At 37.5% G+C, this 21006-nt stretch overlaps 2 protein-coding genes across 2 annotated transcripts; both read right to left on the bottom strand.

The window, feature by feature from the left end:
* Positions 1-14066: 14066 nt before the first annotated feature.
* LOC113040800 (fucolectin-like) lies at positions 14067-14854 on the bottom strand. Its single transcript, XM_026199050.1, has 4 exons — positions 14824-14854; positions 14476-14755; positions 14242-14383; positions 14067-14129 (listed from the first exon to the last, which is right to left on the bottom strand). Exons 1-4 carry the CDS (start codon positions 14852-14854, stop codon positions 14067-14069), a joined length of 516 nt encoding a protein of 171 aa, XP_026054835.1.
* Positions 14855-15365: 511 nt separating this feature from the next.
* Positions 15366-19768, bottom strand: LOC113039574 (fucolectin-like). Its single transcript, XM_026197492.1, has 4 exons — positions 19277-19768; positions 18947-18982; positions 16059-16317; positions 15366-15616 (listed from the first exon to the last, which is right to left on the bottom strand). Exons 1-4 carry the CDS (start codon positions 19317-19319, stop codon positions 15382-15384), a joined length of 573 nt encoding a protein of 190 aa, XP_026053277.1. The 5' UTR covers positions 19320-19768; the 3' UTR covers positions 15366-15381.
* Positions 19769-21006: the final 1238 nt, after the last annotated feature.

Genomic DNA, 21006 nt, shown 5'->3' with positions numbered 1-21006 from the left:
ATGACAGCTGCTGACACGATCACTGCCAGTAAGAGAGTCTGTGGACTTAAAGTAAGAGGACTACAATCTGCAAGTTCTATACCACTACAGCAAGCATACACAAGAGACTTCATTCCAGTGGACAAGTCGTATATTCCCACCAAGCACACAGCGCTTCAGTGGAGTCACCTCAGACACTTAGCAAGTCAGCTGTCACCACTTTTGAACTGTGAAGTCGGACTTTTAATTGGATTTGACTGCCCATCTGCTCTAGCTCCCTTGGAAGCAATTATAGGTGGTGAAAATGAGCCTTTCGCGCAAAGAACTGTGCTTGGGTGGAGTATTATAGGCCTGTCTAATCCACACCTTGACCGACAAGGAAATCAAAGTTTTGTCCACCGTGTTGCAGTAAAGGAAATACCTGTCCCTTCGGCCAATGATATCCTGAAAATTCTTGAGTCAGATTTCAATGAAAAGGCTTATGAGGATAAATGTGTGTCACAAGAGGATGTTCGTTTCATACAGCACCTCAGTGCCAATATTCATCAGAAGGATAATGGACATTACGAGCTTCCTCTCCCATTTAAGTGCAGCAGCCGACCCTCACTACCCAACAACAAAGGGCTAGCAACTGCTCGATTACAACACCTAAAGAAACGGCTCAAGTCCAATAAACAGTATTATGATCACTACAAGGCTTTCATGGAAGAGATGATTATCAAAGGTGATGCAGAACAAGCTCCAGCTATACTAAGTGGAGAGACAGTGTGGTACATCCCACACCATGGGGTGTACCACCCTCAGAAACCCAACAAGCTGAGGGTGGTATTCGATTGTTCAGCAAAGTTTCGTGGTATATCATTAAATGACACACTTCTGACTGGGCCTGATCTAACCAATTCCTTGGTGGGAGTGCTGTGCCGTTTCAGAAAGGAGCCAGTTGCAGTTACCTGTGACATAGAGAAGATGTTTCACCAGTTTCTCGTCCCACCTGATGAACGCAATTACCTGAGATTCTTATGGTGGGAGGGTGGAGACTTGGAGAAAGAGCCTCAAGAATATCGCATGGCAGTCCACCTCTTTGGTGCCACGTCTTCACCTGGGTGTGCTAATTTCGGCCTAAAGTACCTGGCACAGCAGCACAAGGTTAACTATCCTTCAGCCTCAGCATTCATTGAGAAGAACTTTTATGTGGACGATGGGTTAACCAGTGTTCCCTCAACCAGTGAAGCCAAAGAACTAATAATGCAAGCTCAAAGAGTGTGTAAACATGGAGGTTTACGGCTTCACAAATTTAACTCAAATAAGGAAGACGTTCTGAGTTGTTTAAACCCGTTAGAAAAGGCAACAACATCAAAGCCTCTTGACTTTAATCTTGAAGCAACACCAGCTGGACGTGTACTCGGCATTCAATGGTCAACAAAGGATGACACATTCAGTTTCAGCATCGACCTTAAGGATCAACCATTGACTCGCCGTGGTATTCTGTCTGTTATAGCCTCTCTATATGACCCTCTTGGGTTTGTCGCCCCATTTATTCTACAGGGAAAGTGTATCCTACAAGAACTTTGTCGTAGAGGTACTGAATGGGACAACGAACTTCCTGATGACTTGCGTCCTCAATGGGTGGATTGGAAAAACGATCTTCTGAAACTCAAGGAAGTATTGATACCAAGATGTTATCACCCACATACCTTCAGTGAAATAGTCAGAACAGAGTTACACCACTTCTCTGATGCGAGTAATGTAGGATATGGTGCTTGTTCCTACCTCCGCTTCAAAAATGAAAAGAGTGAAGTCCACTGCTGTCTGGTGATAGCTAAAGCCAGGGTCTCACCTACAAAGGTCATAAGCATTCCCAGGTTAGAACTCTCAGCCGCTGTCATATCTGCCAGAATGAGTGTCATGCTGAAAAATGAGCTGGAAATGAAGATTGACCAAGAGTTCTTCTGGACAGACTCGCAGGTCGTTTTAGCATACATTAACAACGAAGCCCGTAGGTTTCATGTTTTTGTCGCAAATCGAGTGCAGCTGATACGAGATGTCACAGATCCTAGTCAGTGGTGTTACGTAAATACAACAGATAACCCTGCTGATTATGCATCTAGAGGGCTTAATGCGTCTGCCATCTCTACATCAATGTGGTTATCAGGACCCAAATTCCTGTGGGAACAGGAAGTAAATGCAACACCATACACACCTGTGAACCTGCTTGTCGGTGATCCTGAAGTTAAATTAGTCCAAACCTTTGTGACCTCCGTCAGAGACGGAGCAGACATCCTCAGTCGCTTAAGTCGATTCTCTTCTTGGTCTATGCTTCTAAGGGTGGTTGCAAGAATAAACAGATTGGGCCACAAACAGATGTACAACGGTGATCATGTGTCAGTTGAAGAACGTGAGAGAGCTGCTAAGGTGGTCATCAAGCTTGTACAGCAGCAAGCATTCTCAAAGGAAATGCAAATAATTGAAAGAGGAGAAGCTCTACCAAATTCAAGCGCACTGTACCCTCTGGATCCTATTTTGGACAATGGCATCCTCCGTGTTGGTGGGAGGCTAAAACACTCATCTCTCAGTCAAGATCTAAAACATCCTGTAATACTTCCAAAAGGTAACCACATCACTAAACTAATTCTGTCACATTACCACACCAAAGTTCGTCACCAGGGAAGAAGCCAAACTCAAATGGAGTTAAGAATGAATGGATTCTGGATCATTGGAGGCAGTAAGTCCGTCGCTAAGTTCATACACAAGTGTGTGCAATGTCGGAAACTCAGACGACCAGCTGAAGAACAGCGAATGGCAGAACTTCCCAGAGAACGTGTTGAGGTTTCCGCTCCATTCACGTACTGTGGTATGGACTGTTTCGGGCCATTTATTGTGAAGAGAGCTCGTAAGGAGCTTAAGAGATATGGCCTATTATTCACTTGTCTATCATCTCGTGCAGTCCATATTGAAATGATTGAGGACCTATCTACAGACTCCTTTATCAATGCCCTAAGGTGCTTTATCAGCCTCAGAGGAGCAGTTCGCAAACTTCAGTGTGACCACGGCACTAACTTTGTTGGAGCTAAAAATGAATTCGCAAAATCACTGAAAGAGATTGACACCAACGCCTTAGAGATCTTTCTTACAGAAAGGCAATGCGAGTTTGTCTTTAATGCTCCTTCTGCAAGCCATGCTGGAGGTGTCTGGGAGCGTCAGATACGTACTGTGCGAAATGTACTCAATGCCACACTTGCTTTATGCCCAGGCAGGCTTGATGACGCATCACTCAGAACGCTGTTCTATGAAGCAATGGCCATTGTAAACAGCCGTCCTCTAACGGTAGATGGGATTAATGATCCAAATTCACTCGAACCATTGACCCCAAACCATCTGATAATGATGAAATCTGATGTTGCTCTTCCACCTCCAGGAAAGTTTGTAAAACAAGATGTGTATGCCACTAAAAGATGGCGCAGAGTTCAATACCTAATCGAACAATTTTGGAGTCGTTGGAAGAAGGAATACCTTCTCAACATTGCAGCACGTCAGAAATGGCATATTCCTCGCCGTAACCTTCAAGTGAATGATGTTGTAATCATCAAAGACGATATGCTTCCCAGAGGTCAGTGGCAATTAGGCCGAGTGGTGGAAACCAGTGAAGGAAGTGATGGTCTTGTAAGGCGAGTTAAGTTGCAGTTAGGGGAGCGAAAACAAAATCAATGCTCCAAGCCCACAGTCATTGAAAGGCCCATCCAAAAATTGGTGGTACTTATTGAAAATGAGTAATCAGCGACTGCTTTGTGATATCATTGCATCAGACCATGTAATTAAGTTCTATAAAACCTAACATTTTAGACTTCACATGCATAAAAACTGTGAAGGCGGTCATATTGATGTGCAGAAATCATGTTCTGATTCATTCACAGTTTGTTCTGTTCTTTCATCATCTCATAATTGGTGGGAGTGTAAATGACCGCAAAAATATGTATGTGTGTGTGTCACTTTAAATGTGTTGTGTGTGCGCACGCACGCTCTCTACGTAACGTAAGCTGTAACGCAGGTAGAAGAAAGGTGCGGACGAGGAGCACATTGTGGTTCTCACATGGCGTTTACAAAAGTTTGATATATATATATTGTAAAAGGTGGATGCACTTTACGTTTTGGTTCATCTAGTACCCTTTGGCAAGCGGAGCGAGGTATGTGTCTTTATTGTGTGTTTTGCATGTTGTATTTTAAAGTAATATATAATTTCGTATGGCACGTGTTATTTGTTGCTCTTTTGGTTAATTTCTCATGTATGTAATAATTTATTTGCCTTTTGGGTATCTGTAAATGTGTATTTGTTTAAGTAATCTGTCATTTGTACATAAGTTTTTTATTTATGAGTATATTGTTTCTTTATGTAGTTTCACGGTGCTACAACACAACGTTTCTCGAAGTCACGGTTAATGGCGCTCAAAGCGAGCGAAATAAAGAAGATTAAGCACCCGTCGAAACTCTCTGTCTCGTTTGTCGACGCCAAGGGGCTGCTACAAACTGGATGATGAGTAATATCTTACTGCTAAATTCTGAAAAAAAAAAAAACGAAGAGTTATTTATAGGACCTAAAAACTCTGCATGTAATAACCTAGAACACTGTCTAAGACTTGATGGTTGCTCTGTCAATTCTTCGTCATCTGTTAGGAACCTAGGTGTGCTATTTGATCACAATATATCCTAAGAAAACACACGTTTCTAGCATTTGTAAAACTGCATTTTTCCATCTCAAAACTATATCAAAATAAGGGCCTTTGCTCTCAATGTCAAATTCAGGAATGTTAATCCATGCATTTATGACCTCAAGGTTAGACTATTGTAATGCTTTATTGGGTGGTTGTTCTGCACGCTTGGTAAACAAACTACAGCTAGCCCAAAATGCAGCAGCAAGAGTTCTTACTAGAACCAGGAACCTAGAACCTCAGTATTTGATCTCTTTTTACATTATAATCCTCTACGTCCTCTACGTTCTCAAAAATAATACCTAGAATATCAAAATCAACTGCGGGCGGCAGATCCTTTTCCTATTTGGCGCCTAAACATTGGAATAACCTATAACATTTGTTCGGGAGGCAGACACACTCTTGCAGTTTAAATCTAAATTAAAGACCCATCTCTTTAACCTGGTTTACACATAACATACTAATATGCTTTTAATATCCAAATCCGTTAAAGGATTTTTAGGCTGCATTAATTAGGTAAACCGGAACCGGGAACACTTCACATAACACCCAATGTACTTGCTACATCATTAGAAGAATGTAATCTACGCTAATATTAGTCTGTTTCTCTCTTATTCCGAGGTCACCATAGCCACCTGTATAAAGATCAGAGGGTCACTGCAGTCACCCGGACCCAGTACGTATCCAGACCAGATGGTGGATCAGGACCTAGAAAGGACCTCTACATCCCTGAAAGACAGCGGAGACCAGGACAACTAGAGCCCCAGATACAGATCCCCTGTAAAGACCTTGTCTCAGAGGAGCACCAGGACAAGACCACAGGAAACAGATGATTCTTCTGCACAATCTGACTTTGCTGCAGCCTGGAATTGAACTACTGGTTTCGTCTGGTCAGAGGAGAACTGGCCCCCCAACTGAGCCTGTTTTCTCCCAAGGTTTTTTTCTCCATTCTGTCACCGATGGAGTTTCGGTTCATTGCCGTTGTCGCCTCTGGCTTGCTTAGTTGGGGTCACTTCATCTACAGTGATATCGTTGACTTGATTGCAAATAAATGCACAGACACTATTTAAACTGAACAGAGATGACATCACTGAATTCAATGATGAACTGTCTTTAACTATCACTTTGCATTATCGACACACTGTTTTCCTAATTAATGTTGTTCAGTTGCTTTGACGTAATGTATTTTGTTTAAAGCGCTATATAAATAAAGGTGACGACTTCACTTGACACACACACACACACACACACACACATATATATATACATATATATATATATATATATATATATACATATATATATAGCCGAGTGGGATTTTACTCTTTAACTCCCCCTGGTGGTGAACAGGAATAATTTGCTCTAGTTATGAGAGCAATATACATGAGTACCAGAGACCCAGACTTGAGTAAAAGTACAAGTGCTCTATCAAAAAAGTGACTTGAGTAGAAGTTGAAGTGCTCTTTAAGCACCACACTTAAGTAGAAGTACTAAAGTATTCAAAAAATTTTGTACTTAAGTATTGCAAGTAGTCTATTTTAAAATTTACTACTCAAGTACTAAAAGTAAAAATACAAGTACTGTGTTATGTAGTTATTAAAGAAAGTAGTCAAAAGTTTGAACATATTGTTTTTATTATTTCAAATAATTAACCTAAAGGACAATCACACTTCCTTTGACTGTAACTTTTTGTAAACAAAAAACAGATTTAAGGGTTAGGTCGCCCAATTTGCAAAATTATGTAATTAATAACTTACCCTCATGTTGTTTCAAACCCGTAAGACCTCAGTTTATTTTTGGAACACAGTTTAATATATTTTAGATTTAGTCCGAGAGCTCTCAGTCCCTCCATTGAAGCTATATTTACGGTCTACTGTCCATGTCCAGAAAGGTAAGAAAAACCTCATGTGACATCAGAGGTCACATGACCTCATGTGACATCGAAAATACATTTTGGTCCAAAAAAACAAACAAAAAAAAAACTACAACTTCATTCAGCATTGTCTTATCTTCTGTGTCTGTTGTAAGACAGTTCAAAACAAAGCAGTTTGTGATATCCGGTTCGCAAACGAATCACTCAATGTAACAGGATCTTTTTGAAACAGTTCACCAAATCGAACTGAATCGTTTTAAACGGTTCGCATCTCCAATACGCATTAATCCACAAATGTCTTAAGCTGTTAACTTATTTAATGTGGCTGACACTCCCTCTGAGATAAAACAAACCAATATCCCGGAGTAATTCATTTACTCAAACAGTACACTGACTGAACTGCTGTGAAGAGAGAACTGAAGATGAACACCGAGCCGAGCCAGATAACGAACAACAGACTGACTCGTTCACGAGTCAAGAACCATTTCTGTCAGACGTGTCCGATTCGAGAACCAAAGAGCTGATGATACTGCGCATGTCTGATTCAGCGTGAAGCAAACCGACACACAGAGTGTCTGAACCGAACTGATTCTGTGCTAATGTTATGAGCCCAGGTAAACCAATCGCCAATGACGCCATTATGTCGAGCACAAAAGAACTGGTGAACCATTTTCTTCAACCATTTTATTGAATCGAACTGTCAGAAAGAACTACTGATGCAACCGGTTCTTGACTCGTGAACGAGTCATTATCTGGCTCGGCTCGGTGTTCATCTCTCTCTTCACAGGAGTTCAGTCAGCACTCTTCTTAATCGCTTGATTCACTCAATGATGTGCCATCTCCATCAAACCTGCAGTTCTGGCAATGGTAATGTGGGTTTGTAATGGAATGATTCGTAACATTTTTATAATTGTAACGAGTAACGATGCAGCACATAAAAATATTGGAGTAAAAGTATTAAACTCATTGAAAATATGTACTGAAGTAAAAGTGGAAGAAGGAGAAAAAAAATTATACTCTAGTAAAGTACAGATACCGCCTTTTAGTACTTAAGTACAGTAGTGAAGTAGTTACACTTCGTTACTATACATCTCTGTCGGCAAGGGGGAAAACACAGCAAACATCATGTGTTTTTGAATGACAAAAATGCACATGTTGAGCACTCATTCAAAGAGGCGTGTAGAAAATGTTTTAGTCTTTTTTAGCGTTAATATTCATATACACTATTCATATACAGCCCTATTGTAGATGTATTCATTCAAAAATAGCCATATTCTATGACATTCTGCTTTATATTGCCAGGTCCATTTGTGACTGGATTCCGCAGTTCTATCCATGTAATTTTGCAAACACAGACGGGGTGAATTTATGAATGAAAGTGTAAAAGTTCAGACACAAAACCAAGTTGTTACGTATTCTCATGCTTTTTTAACTGGGTATACAAAAATCCTTGGCCTTTTCTAGTGGGAATACGGCGTATAATGTAGACTACAGCTCTTAGCAGACGTGTTTTCAGGCGAGTTAAAGTTCGACACAAGGCTAACGTTACATAGTTTTGCTTCAGCTAGAATGATAAGGCTAATTATATATGGATGCCACTTTCTGAGACAACCTTAAAGGGTTTTGATAACGTTAATAATGAATACAATGTTAAAGGGGGGGTGAAATGCTCGTTTTCACTCAATATCCTGTTAATCTTGAGCACATATAGAGTAGTACTGCATCCTTCATGAATACAAAAAGTCTTTAGTTTTATTATTTTCATAAGAGAAAGATAGTCTGTACCGATTTTTCCCGGAAAAACACGACCAGCTGGAGGCGTGACGTGTGGGCGGAGCTAAAGAATCAAGAGCGCCAGTAGGCTTTTGCGTTGAGAGCGTTTGGAAGCTGTGACATTACCGTGAGGAAAAACCCATCATCCAAAATAAACCATGGCTTACAGTCAGATTCAGCCGCTTATTTATGATCCAGAATCAGATCCAGAGGCTGAAACTGAACGAAAGCAGCAGCAGCAACGACTCGCTCCGAGCGGGGCTCGAACCCGGGTCTCCGATGGGAGGCGGACGCACTAACAAGGAGGCAGAGATATTTGAAGCAGTTTTACTCACCGCCTGCGGTTCCAACACACGATCGTGCCCCTTTTTCGTTGGGATTGCATTATCCTTCAGAAATAAATGATACGCAAATCCGGCGTCAAACTGGGTCTTGTGAACAAGCATCTTCGAAATGCAGGGAACAAACAAAAACACTTGCACAACTCCGTTGATGCTCTGTAAAAATAAACTCCATCCACTGGTCCCTTAATGCTGTTTTTTTTTTTTTTTTGGTAATCTGTGCAGGGTTGTCTTGCCCTGGCAACCAAAAACACACTCCTTTTGTGACATTTGGCAACGCTCTCGCTCTGATCAGTGAATCGCTCTGAGTTTTTTAACAGTGTAAAAAACTCAGTATGCATGAAATAGCATTTCATCCCCCCTTTAACATAGCCTACTGTGATGATATTCCGACTACGCACAGACACATGCTTAGTCTTGGGATTCCACCACTTCCCTTGATCATCCTCACAATTTATTGCTTGTAGCCATTTTGTCAACCTTTCCGGTTCTATATGTTTATTAGGAAGGATGTAGAACTTTAATTAATAATTTGTTAGTTTATTGGAGGTACAGAAAACGACACAGCAACTCTTCGGCATGAAAGTCCCATGTATTTCAATTGGCGCCAAGGCAATGTTTTCCCCCACAAGGGCTAAATTCACATCACGTGATTTTTCTTCATGTATATAGCATTTGTATTTTGTTGATTATATTTGAGCCCAGAGATTTGCTGGTGAACAATTTCACAAACCTTTACCAGCAGTTATATATATATATGGTAATTGCCCCAGGTATCTTTTATATTGGGTGTTTTCTTTTTTTTTTTATGGGATTTATAATTTTTGTAGTACTTTAGGTCTCCCTGAGGATGCCGGGAAAGAGGGTACTTGGGCCACCCATCTTTTTAGTGGAAGGTTAAACACGCTGGAGTGTGAGTTTTATAATGTCTTTTGGTGTGGAACACTATTGTGGTTGCAGTGATTGCTCATTGGGTGAGCTAGGGGATTCTTTCTTTTCTGTCAGTGTCCTTGGCCATCCGGGTTTCCCCTGCAGTTTTGATATTTATTTTTATGTTTTTCCCTTGTTAATTAACAATACCTTCTATTCTATGTGAAATATGGGTTGCACTTTATTTTACAGTACGTGTACTTATAGTGTACTTACAGTGTATTTATCTAAGAAAGTTCTGGTAATGCAAGGTAACTACACGGGGTAGGGTTAGGTTTAGAGTTAGTACCTAGTTATTACATAGTTATTGTAATTACTATAATAAGTACATAGTATGTACATGAGGAATAGGACTGTAAAATAAAGTGCTACCGAAATATGGGTTGCACTTTATTTTACAGTACGTGTACTAACATGTACTTATAGTGTACTTACAGTGTATTTATCTAAGAAAGTTCTGGTAACACAAGGTAACTACATGGGTTAGGGTTAGGTTTAGGGGTAGGTTTAGGGTTAGTACCTAGTTATTACATAGTTATTGTAATTACTATAATATGTACATAGTATGTACATGAGGAACAGGACTGTAAAATAAAGTGCTACCGAAATATGTATGTGGGTAATTAAGAGGTAACTGTCTGGAAGGTATTTATCAGTGAATTGTTTTTAAGAACATGGAATAAAAATAGGTTTTAATTGATAGAACTGTCTCAGTCCTCTCTGGGTAGAACAAACCTGTAAAAGTTTAAATATCTTTGGGTGAAAGTCGAGGTGGCGTAGTTGGCTACCTTAATAGTTTCTTTGAGATTTTGCTTAAAGTGAACTTTGTTCATTGTGGTTATTAGTTTCTATCCGCCTTACCATCCCGTCACATATATTACTACGAGTGAACCTCTGTGTTCACTATATAGGATTTGTTTGTTTACATACATAACTTTTTTTTACATCCCCATATATCCAGTGGAGTCCAGAAGTCTCAGAATCTTATTTAAACCTCTAAATAAATGTTTGCAGGTGTAAAAGTAAACAACTAAACACACAATAGCAGTTTTCCAAAGTCTTCAGGATTTATTTAGCACCAGCCTCATAAAAAATTACAGTACACAAGAGTGAACTGGGCCAAAATACAGAAAAAAAGTTAAACATTCAGTATGATGGATATATTATTTTAAGATGTATGTATCATGTCATCGCCAAAATTAAAGTATATACCTCCTTGCATTTACAGTGACATTACAGTACGTTTACATCCAACCTTTAGAAAATACACCTGAAAACTAATACCATATGAATCATGTGTAACATGATTCCGTATTGTTCAAGATACGCAAATCCTTGGCGTAAATGTGTTATTCAAAGCAGTTAAGGCATTAGATTTCATGCATAGTGATAGAGACACCTGGTGACTAAGGCTAATGATAGCTAGTCATATTTTTTTCTATGTAAAACATTCCATATGAGAGAAAACAACTTTTGAAAATAGGGAAAGTTTTTAAAGAAATAAAAGAGTTATAGGGGAAAAAAATTTGAGGAGAAAACGGGTTTAAAGCTAGATTGAGCTGAAGAATTATTTGTAGAAAACTGCTGTCATCAGCACCTTTAGCTTCAGCCAGTCCCAGTCACTCCAGACCACCATATTTAACTCTCTACTAAACGTTTTTCTTATGCCCATGATAAATATATATATATATATATATGATTTCATTCAATTAAAAGTTTATGAGAAGTATCAAAGAACAGTCTGATAAGGTGTGGGTGTCACTATAAAGTCCGATTTGACTGTGATTTGACAAATCTGTTCTGAAACATTTGCATGTTCAGTTTTTCTTTTTATTGCCTCAGAGCAATGTTGTGCGATATGAGGTAATGAAGCAGGGGTCCATGGCTCCCATTCCTAACTGGGATACCCATTGACAAAACATACAGGTAAAAAAAAAAAAAAAGGAAGATGCAAGGCTCCTGAGTGTACTGGAATACCCAAAGTGAGCCTCTGTTTCACAGCAGAGAAGAAGTGCTTCTTGAAGTTTAACACAGAGTAAAATCTCATTCCATGATATGTCACGACACTCTACATCAGGGCTGCAACTCTAACCAAACACATCAGAACCAGCTAATGAATGTCTTTTAAGATCACTAGAAAGCTACAGGCAGCTGTGTTTAATTAGGAATGGAGTTAAACTCTGGAGGACTGTGGCCCTCCAGGACCGAAGTTTCCCAGCCCTGCTATATCTGTATCAAATCATGCAATATATCAATGTGTTTTTCCCTTTTTACTTAATGATTTCTTGATTTGTGATTTTGTATTATCTTGTGATATGTGATTGGAATTATTTTTATTTAATTATTATTATTACATATGAATCTTGTCTAGTTGAATCGCATTTAACTTAAAATTAAAGCTGCAATAGGTAACTTTTGTAAAAATATATTTTTTTACATATTTGTTAAACCTGTCATTATGTCCTGACAGTAGAATATGAGACAGATAATCTGTGAAAAAAATCAAGCTCCTCTGGCTCCTCCCAGTGTCCTATTGCCATTTGCAGAAAGTCATCCGCTCCCGGTTAAAAACATCCAAACAGGGGTCCGGTCCGTAACTTTGCCACATCTGCCAATGGCCGATGACATCATAATATATATATATATATATATATATATATATATATATATATATATATATATATATATATATATATATATATATATATATAATTATAATTTTTTTTGTATGTATTTATGTATACAAATACAAGTGTTCATGATCTCCCACACAACTCTCTTTACTGTACACACAAAATTTTACTTTTTGCATTTCTAGTACAACCCTCTTTGCCACATGCACTGGAAAATGTATTACAGTGAAAGTTACATTTTCATATGAAAATGGCATCATGATTTTTCTTATAAAGTTAATATGTGTTTACTTTTTTACAGGAGGAAACAGCTGAGGTGGGATGAGGATTAAATGCCAGGGGTGGTTCTAGACCACAGTAACTTAAGGAGCCAGACAGGAGCCAATTGAAGTCTGCCGCCATTTTCATATGAAATTTCATGAGGACTGAGGCGATCACCCCCCTAAAAAGGGCCTAAGGACACCCATGTCAGGGTGGTTAACTTTTATTTTCGAAAGGAAAAATTGTGAAAAAAGGACTGAAAATTCCTATACGTTTGTTGGAACATTTTAAACCGGACTGCCAAACAAAGGGTCAGCTCGGCACTGGAGTTTTACGAAGATTGCTTCTGAAAAAGGGATCGTCATCAGCGCTTCTTTGCGCAAACATCCAGACTCCAGACAAAGTAAGCATCACGCGTCATATTTTGTTTTGCTTCTTTGCTCTCTGTAAGGCTAATGTTGCTAAAGTTACCATCGTCCATGCCTGTTTTCACCAACGTTGCCTTCACATGCTACCAGAATAATTATGAATAGAAATGTGCTAGTTAAAAATTGCATTTGGAAGCAATGTGTGGTCAGTAACACGGTCACCACCAGTTAAACCGTAACACCATTATGCCCTTCAGTATGAGCTCTTGATGCTCCGCACTCTTCTGAAAAAAGAAATAGGAAGTAGCAGATCATTTTCATTTAAAGGGACAAACACAAAAACAGTGTGTTTTAGCTCATATCCTAAAAGTGGCAATTTCAACAAGCTTTAAAAAAATGATCCGTAGGATATTTTGAGATAAAACTTAACATACACATGGGGGACATCAGAGAACAATAAAAAAAAAAGTATCAATGCATTCTATGACACATTTAAGAACTATATTTATTTTATGGACTAAGTCCTCTGACACTTTATGAAGTTATATTAGGTCACACCTAATATTACACCTACACCTGATACAAGTTGATTCATATTTTCCGTCAGTGAAATTAACACTGGATGGACTTTACAATGTAGCACTAATTCCTGAAGATCCAATCATTTTACATTTTCACATACAAATTTATTGTGGTCATCAAAGCAAATTACCAAATAAATGCATATTTCTTTGAATAATTTACTTCAAAATCAATATTCCTTCTCTGTTTTACAGTGTTTGTAGGAAAACATTGACTTGGCACAGCTTCCTTCAACATCAGTTCCTTTTAGTGCGGTTGAGACCCTCGTTCCACCAGGGCTGACTGAAGCAGAAATGAGCAGATTTTATTAAACTGGAATCAATGTGATTTGATTTCAGATTTCTGTATGTTTCCCTCTCTCACCGGTGACAGGAGCTGGAGGTTCACACAGACTCAAACTTCATCTTCACAAGATTCTTCCTGGACAGAAGAATCTGAAAGGGCACATGAGGGTGAACATAAAAAGGAAAATAAAATTCTAAATGCAAATAATAAAAAAAAAAAAAATGCATCATGACTACAGTATCTGGAGCAATTTGATCCAAATGCATCTGTCACTTAAGATTGAACATATGCATTGAGAGTTTGTGTAGTGATCCTCAAAAAAAAAAAAAAAAAAAAAACTATAAGTATGGACATGGTTTGGTGCCATACACAAATGCATTTATGTAGTAAAGGATTGGAATCTGTGAGAGCATGCAACATATTTCAAATGTTCATAAACCATACATTGCAAATTTCAACTGTTGTAAAGCAATTTCCTAAAGTATTAAATCTATTAAATATTAGTTTGATCACACCTTCTTCATAGACCTCCACCTCACACAGAGTAAGACACTTTGAATATCCAGGAATGAACAGATTCACGTATCGACCCTCCATATCATTACAGGTGTAGGTGGAGGAAACACCAGCCGGAATGCTAGAGATCACAGCACATCTAAAGAGAGATGGAGAAAACCTCATTAAGACTTCTAGACTTTCTTCATATGTGTTTTTCATGGATATTAAGTCACTGCAAAAGAGTCTCACATGGGATTGCTGTTGCCGTTGTTCTCCAAAGAGTTTCCGATGCGAATCTGTGCTCCGTTTATTCGTTCTGTAGAGTTGTCTAGTCTGTTTGTGATGATGACTCTATTAACTCGGTGCACAGAACTCAGATCCACTCTCCACCATGGGTTAGTCTGAATATTGGTTGAGGAACACGATGATGATGGCTGGATGAAACCTGGATTGTAGTCAATGGCCTGTTCTGCAGACCACAGTCCATAGGTTGATGACTGTGTAACGGTTCTTCCTGTTGCCAAATTACCTGGAAGATGTCATAGTGTCAAGAAATGGGTTTTAATCAGTGCATTTTATTTTTATATCATCACTAACGGCAGCTGCAGTGACATGTTGACTTTACCATTTGGTGATTGGCTCTAATTTAGAAGCAGTTTTGCCAGATTGGAAATGCCTACCATACGTATCGTATCAGAAAGTCAAGATTCTTGTATTTGGATGAAAATTATTGTATATGAGTCAATCATACAGAAATACAGCTATTTATCTAAATCAGCAATTTTTTGACACCACCTGCAAATTACCACAATAGATAAGGAAGCACACCGTGGATGCGAGCGGTGCAATAAAATACAATAAAACCCTTGTCAGTGACTCTGACTGCACTGGACGCGACATATCCCCAGAAGTAGACTGATGAATCGTTTTATTAAAGTTATTTTTAACACTCGCTTTGCCAGTGTAGAAACTTCAGCTGTTTTTGTCAGAGATTGTAACATGTCGTGTTTCTGGAGATGCGTGTTTTGAATGAGAAATGCTTGCCTTGACGGAGTGAATCGGGACAGTATTTTCAGTGTTTAGCAACTTAAATTATGCCCTGCTACTCGCATATATATCTTCTCTTTAATCCAGTTCTGGGCCACTTCAGGACCATCATTCTTTGCGGCACTTGGGACGAGGAAAAAGTGATTGTTTGGCCCGGATCTGGGCCAGAAGACATTTGCTTTGTGGCTCTGAATTACCTGGAAAAATCACATAGACTTCCACTTCACAGAGAGTCAGAATCTTTGAAGTTCCAGGAATATTCACAGTAACGTAACGTCCCTTCATCCCACCACACGAGTAGCTGTAGGTAGCTCCTGCTGGAATAGAAGAAACTACAGCACATCTGGAGAAAGATGAAAGAGTGAGTAGCTCCTGTGTTTGTTGCTCAATGTATGATTATATAAATGTTTTTAATACAACACAACACAATGCATATTTTATAATTTCTTCCAACTTAGATTATGTAACATACATGAGAATTAGCAGTTTTGAAGTTTTGTTTATTTAGCATCTGCACAAATGTGCAATTATTTGTCATGACAATTAAGTGTTGTTATTACACATGGATAATAATTTCAGCGTGTTTAATCCTTTTTTAATGTGTGAAAAACGGGTTAACTGAATGTGGTAACATTCATATATATATATATATATATATATATATATATATATATATATATATATATAGTGTGTGTGTGTGTGTGTGTGTTTGTAGTTTAATAGTTGTATAAGATCACATATGCATGTATGTATAAAGTTACTGTCCAACTGGCCAGAAGACTCACACAGGGTTTCTGAAAAGATCTGAAGAATTGTTTCCAACCCGAATCTCTGACCCGTTTATCCTGTAACTACAGCAGTCGTGTCTGTTAGTGATGGTCACTCTGTTCACACTGTACGTCTTCATCAGGTCCAGCTTCCACCACGGGTCACTCTGTACATCTGTATGAGTGCAGGTGGAGTTTTTCCCATCCAGTGCGTTTGAGGGATACCAGTTGTAGGCCTGTGTCGATTGATTAGCTTTGCCCCATGTTGCTATGTTCACTGGAATATGTTCAAGGGGGAAAAAATGTATAACTATTACAATTATTTCTATTTTGACTGGAATTGAACATGTAATCTAAACAAATTACAAGCTTCTGCTTTAATATAATTATTATTATTATAAAAAGCATGAAAAACGAACTTCTGAAAGTTGAGTTTGGTGGTTTAATTGAATGAAGCCGGTTCAGACCACATGATTTTAGCCAGATTTTGGCACAATCTGATTGACTCAGAGTGCATGCGGATTAGTAAATGACAATGGTCGCAGGGATGCAAGATTAAATCATTTAATATAGTATAATGTGTCATAGTGGACGACAACCGATGCCACGTCTGGAACACTTCGCAACATCGCCACAGAAAGATTATAATGTGTTTGTTGTTTTTTTTCATGGCAAATTCAGTCACATCTGTAACATATTTGTAAGGATAAAAAAACCTGAGATACTTTGATCTCCCGGGAAAAAGAGAATACAGACATACACGGGCATCTTCGAGACCTCCTTCCCTTCTGGCCATTTGTTTCATTTGAAATCCCTTCACCCATTCTTCCTTCTACTCAGTCTGCTCAAAATGATTACATGAAAATGTCAATGCAAGTGAACTAACACTCATGTCTAGCATCATTTGAAATGTCTCAGTGCAACAGGTTCAATGGTCTCAATCTCACAAAAGTAGATTAGAAGATAACACAGATCCGAAGAGTCAGGAGATATCTTGAATACTGTGATGGGAGTGTCCTTTCCTAGGGTCCTCCATGTGGATTACCCTCTATTCTCTTTGTGTTGTAAAACCACCCAGGCTTGGAACCTGAGTTAATGCAAATTCCAATGGTTAGTTCCTGTCTTCATCTCGGGGGATGTTTGTCTTGGTCTGAGGTATTTAAACGATTGCAGCAAGTTGATCAGGGTGATTTCTGTAGCCAGAAAGCCCGTAGTGTGTTGTGTGTCTCTTCACTTCATACTATGTATTTTCTAAGGTCAGGTATGCATATTTTACTTTTAGATTCCTCTTTGATAATTTGATGTTTTGTATTGATATGATTTGATGTGTTTCAATTGGATATGTAATTGGCAGAATACATATTTACTTGACTGATAATAAATTGTTACATTTGATTTTGTTCTGTTTTACTCTGTAATTATGGACTCTAATAGATTATGTTGAATCCATGAGCACCCGAATGAACAAGGTAATATCAACTAAAGAGTTTAACTAGAATAATCAAATGTCAGAAAACATTTAAACTTTCTTTTAAACTAGAAACTACAAACTGAAAACCTTCAAACTTCACGTTTTTAAAACCTTTTTCAAACTTCTGGATTTCTCAAACCAACTTCAAAGTTTGCCTTGACAATTTATCTATTTATTATTATTATTATTATTATTATTATTATTATTATTTAAAATCTAGCTTATTGTTTTGTTCCTCTTCCCAAAGTCTCACTCTGATGTTGTGCTCTTTTTGTTTTTTGTAGTTTCATTGACTGTTTCTCGTTACTCCTTTCTCACAGATTTTAAAAGTGTATTAAATAAATTCAAAGTGGATGATCTTGAGATTCATTGAGATGCAGTTAGGCGAGTGGATCTTCAATACTGCATAATTACTTCCAGGTGGTAATCAGTCAACATCTGCAGAACTCAATCCGCATGATTTTTATTTATTTGTTTATGCACTATGCTTTTCACATCATGCTGCACAGTCACACACCTTTCGGTTATTTCTCTGTTGACTTGGATAGTAAAATATGTTTACATGAATACCTATTATACTTTTTCAAACTGGCATCAATCATTTTAGAAATAATAATGATAAACCGTATCCGACTAGTTTAGTAGTTTTATACTGCAAGTGTTTTTTTTTTTTGTTGTTTTTTTTTTTTAAGTGAACTTTACATCATACTTTAAGTATACTACTATATCCCTATTTAGGTTTTAATGTGTATATATTTTGTTGTATGAATATCTTAACATACGAAACATCCAAAGAAAGAAACAATAACAAAACATTTTATTCTAGCTTCATGCACTATTTTTTAAACACGTTAATGTTTTTTTTCATAAAAAAATAAAGAAATAACATTTTGAACAAAAAGCTGAACTAAGACTATGATTTGGATTTAGAATGATAATCAAAACGTAGATGGAGTCGATCAACACCCCAAAGCTTGACTGTAATTATTACCTCTTCATCTGTTATTTTAATCCATAACGTTACAGTTTTGGTGCAGTAGTATCTGGTGTTTCTTGTTTCTTCTTCACTTGCATTTTTTTTGGAAATTATGTACAAACGATGTATACGAGCGCCCTTTACCGTATATTAATGAAAACATGGATTATATACTTCAAATATATTTAGAATTTTTGTAAGTATGATTCAAGTATACTTACATTGTAAGCTCATTTCCAAGACGTACATAAAAAGTAAACTAAAAGCATACTTTCTTATTTTATTTTAAATACTAATAACTAGTGCTAGTAATAATAACAAACTTGAATAAACTTCCTTTTCGTAAGGGTAGTCCTGCTGGGCTATTTATGTCCATGAGTTTTCATCATGTGACGTGTGTTCACAGCAGCACAAACTCACTAAAAAAAGATATGGTAGGTTTTCATTTTCAAATCTCACCTTCAGTTCCTCCCTTCGTTTGAACTGAGAAAAACCCTTGAAATGAGAAAGACAGAATAATGCTCAGTATTTAGCAACCTACATAGATTTTTCTCATGAGTAGAAACCTACATGTACACATAAAAAAGCAGTTTAGGAAATTCAGTATGATCTCTAAAATCATGTTATGATGTCTTACACAATTTAGCTCCTCATATAAAAGTATAATGTTTAATGGTATTTAGATAACATTAAACTGATAACAACACATTCAATTTGAATTATGTTCTGCTGTTAAGTGTTTCTCTGTCTGAAAGAAAAAGCTGTAATTAGATTGTATATATCACTTACCCAGTAAAAACAACAGACTCTTGAAGACAACTCTCATGTTCATTTCATGTGGTTTGTGATGATTTCTGCCTGCATTTGGGAATGTTTTAATGAGAGCTTTTCCTGGAAGAAGCAAATTAGTTCAACTTTATTTGGTAGTCACATGATCATGTTTCTCCGCCCACTTTTCTCCCTCACTGGAGCTAGAAAAACTGAAGTGAATGAGGACTGAAGCTGTCAAGATCCAATAAACAAAACAAAACATTTGGTAACACTTAATGTTGATGGTCCCTTTTAAGCATTCTGTTGAGAGTTACTCTTATTAGAGTATCAGTAACCTATATGCTTAATATCTGACCCAACTGACATTCTGACTATTATTCATTTTGCAAGTTCCCCAACACTGTCTGCATCTGGTCTGACATGAGAAGATCTGATCCTAGAAGACACAAGACTATCTTTAAAATTAGGACTTCACATAGCAATGTAGTAAATCTTTGACACTCTTTTCCATTTGCATCTACATCTACTGCTGTTCACTTCTTAGTATGTCACCTGTTTTTTCCATTCACTGCATTTTTGCAGACTATGTAAATGTAAATGTAAATATTTCCAAATTGTTTTTTCAGAAGAGCATGAGCGTTTGAGGAAGTGCACTATGACTGCGTCTGTACCAGCATCAGTTATTTTGCCTATGTAAATAATGTATATATCAACCTTTTTTTTCTTGGAAAGTTGTTCAGAAAATCACAGTTGATGAAGACAAATAAAATGTGATATTCTGATGGAGCTAAAAGGACCAGTGAGTGTCTGCAATCAGACCGACCAATTTGTTTTTTGCTTTTTTTTTTTTTTTGATGTCAAACTTGTTTGTATGTTAGTTAGTTTGTTTTTAAAGTGCAAGTTTTAATTTTTGTGTATTTTAATTTTATTAATGTTCAAAAGATACAATTTCCATATGTTTGACCAAAGCAAAATCAAAAGCAGAATAATATAGTTTTTTTAAGGTTGAATATTTAAGCCTTCAGTATAGCTGTAACGATAAGATGTCTGTTGGTATTAAACAATTGTATTAAATGTCACACAACCTGTTCATGTTGGATCTGTGTAATTTAACTTCTACAGAGTATCAGAAATGTCCTGTGAAAAACTGTCCAGCATTAATAGTTGTTCCATCACGATCACAGATGTGTCAGTCTGATGTTATTCTGAGGGTGTAGGTTGACTAGTACCTGTTTTGTCTGCCGCTTACTAATTGCTTGTAACAAAAAAAGTTTAGTTTACTTAGTCTTTTGCCATACAACTAGCTAACATAAGCGATAGACAAAAATCAGAAGCTCCCAGATGGCGTGACTTCTGCTCCTTTCATTCACGAGCCTTCAGTTTGACCTATCCTGACTGTAGATTTGCAGTAACAGAAACCTCATCGTAATTTACTAGTCAAAACGATTTCAGGAGAGTTCAGGATCAAATATAACATTTTGTTTGTCTGGTAAAATTGTCTCATGCAAAAAGCAAAAAATAAATAAAAAATGTAAAAGCACAATTCAAAGCCAATTCAGAAAAGATAATGCAATATTATTTGTGAAAATGTAACTACTATACTGAATGACATATCATAGACTTCTTTAAGCTAGTGTTTGTGTATTTCATTTCATTCTGTAACCTACTTTTTTCTACAGATCTGTGTGTACTAGTGTTAAATGCTACTGTTTATGACAGCATTGATAACGTTTCTAGCAGATAATGTC

The sequence above is a fragment of the Carassius auratus genome, chromosome 22 (assembly GCF_003368295.1).
Source record: "Carassius auratus strain Wakin chromosome 22, ASM336829v1, whole genome shotgun sequence".
Taxonomy (NCBI): domain Eukaryota; kingdom Metazoa; phylum Chordata; class Actinopteri; order Cypriniformes; family Cyprinidae; genus Carassius; species Carassius auratus.
This window is presented reverse-complemented; position numbering and strand designations above follow the sequence as displayed.

What these genes read in the sequence shown, in the direction of transcription:
- LOC113040800 (XM_026199050.1), bottom strand. Translation starts at nt 14,854, where the DNA reads ATGGTAAAGTCAACATGTCACTGCAGCTGCC. An exon ending in AACATGTCACTGCAGCTGCC is followed by an intron (nt 14,756 to 14,823) that starts GTTAGTGATGAT and finishes GACATCTTCCAG; the next exon opens with GTAATTTGGCAACAGGAAGA. An exon ending in AACGGCAACAGCAATCCCAT is followed by an intron (nt 14,384 to 14,475) that starts GTGAGACTCTTT and finishes ATCTCTCTTTAG; the next exon opens with ATGTGCTGTGATCTCTAGCA.
- LOC113039574 (XM_026197492.1), bottom strand. Translation starts at nt 19,319, where the DNA reads ATGAACATGAGAGTTGTCTTCAAGAGTCTGTTGTTTTTACTGG. An exon ending in GAGTCTGTTGTTTTTACTGG is followed by an intron (nt 18,983 to 19,276) that starts GTAAGTGATATA and finishes TCTCATTTCAAG; the next exon opens with GGTTTTTCTCAGTTCAAACG. An exon ending in AACGAAGGGAGGAACTGAAG is followed by an intron (nt 16,318 to 18,946) that starts GTGAGATTTGAA and finishes AACATATTCCAG; the next exon opens with TGAACATAGCAACATGGGGC.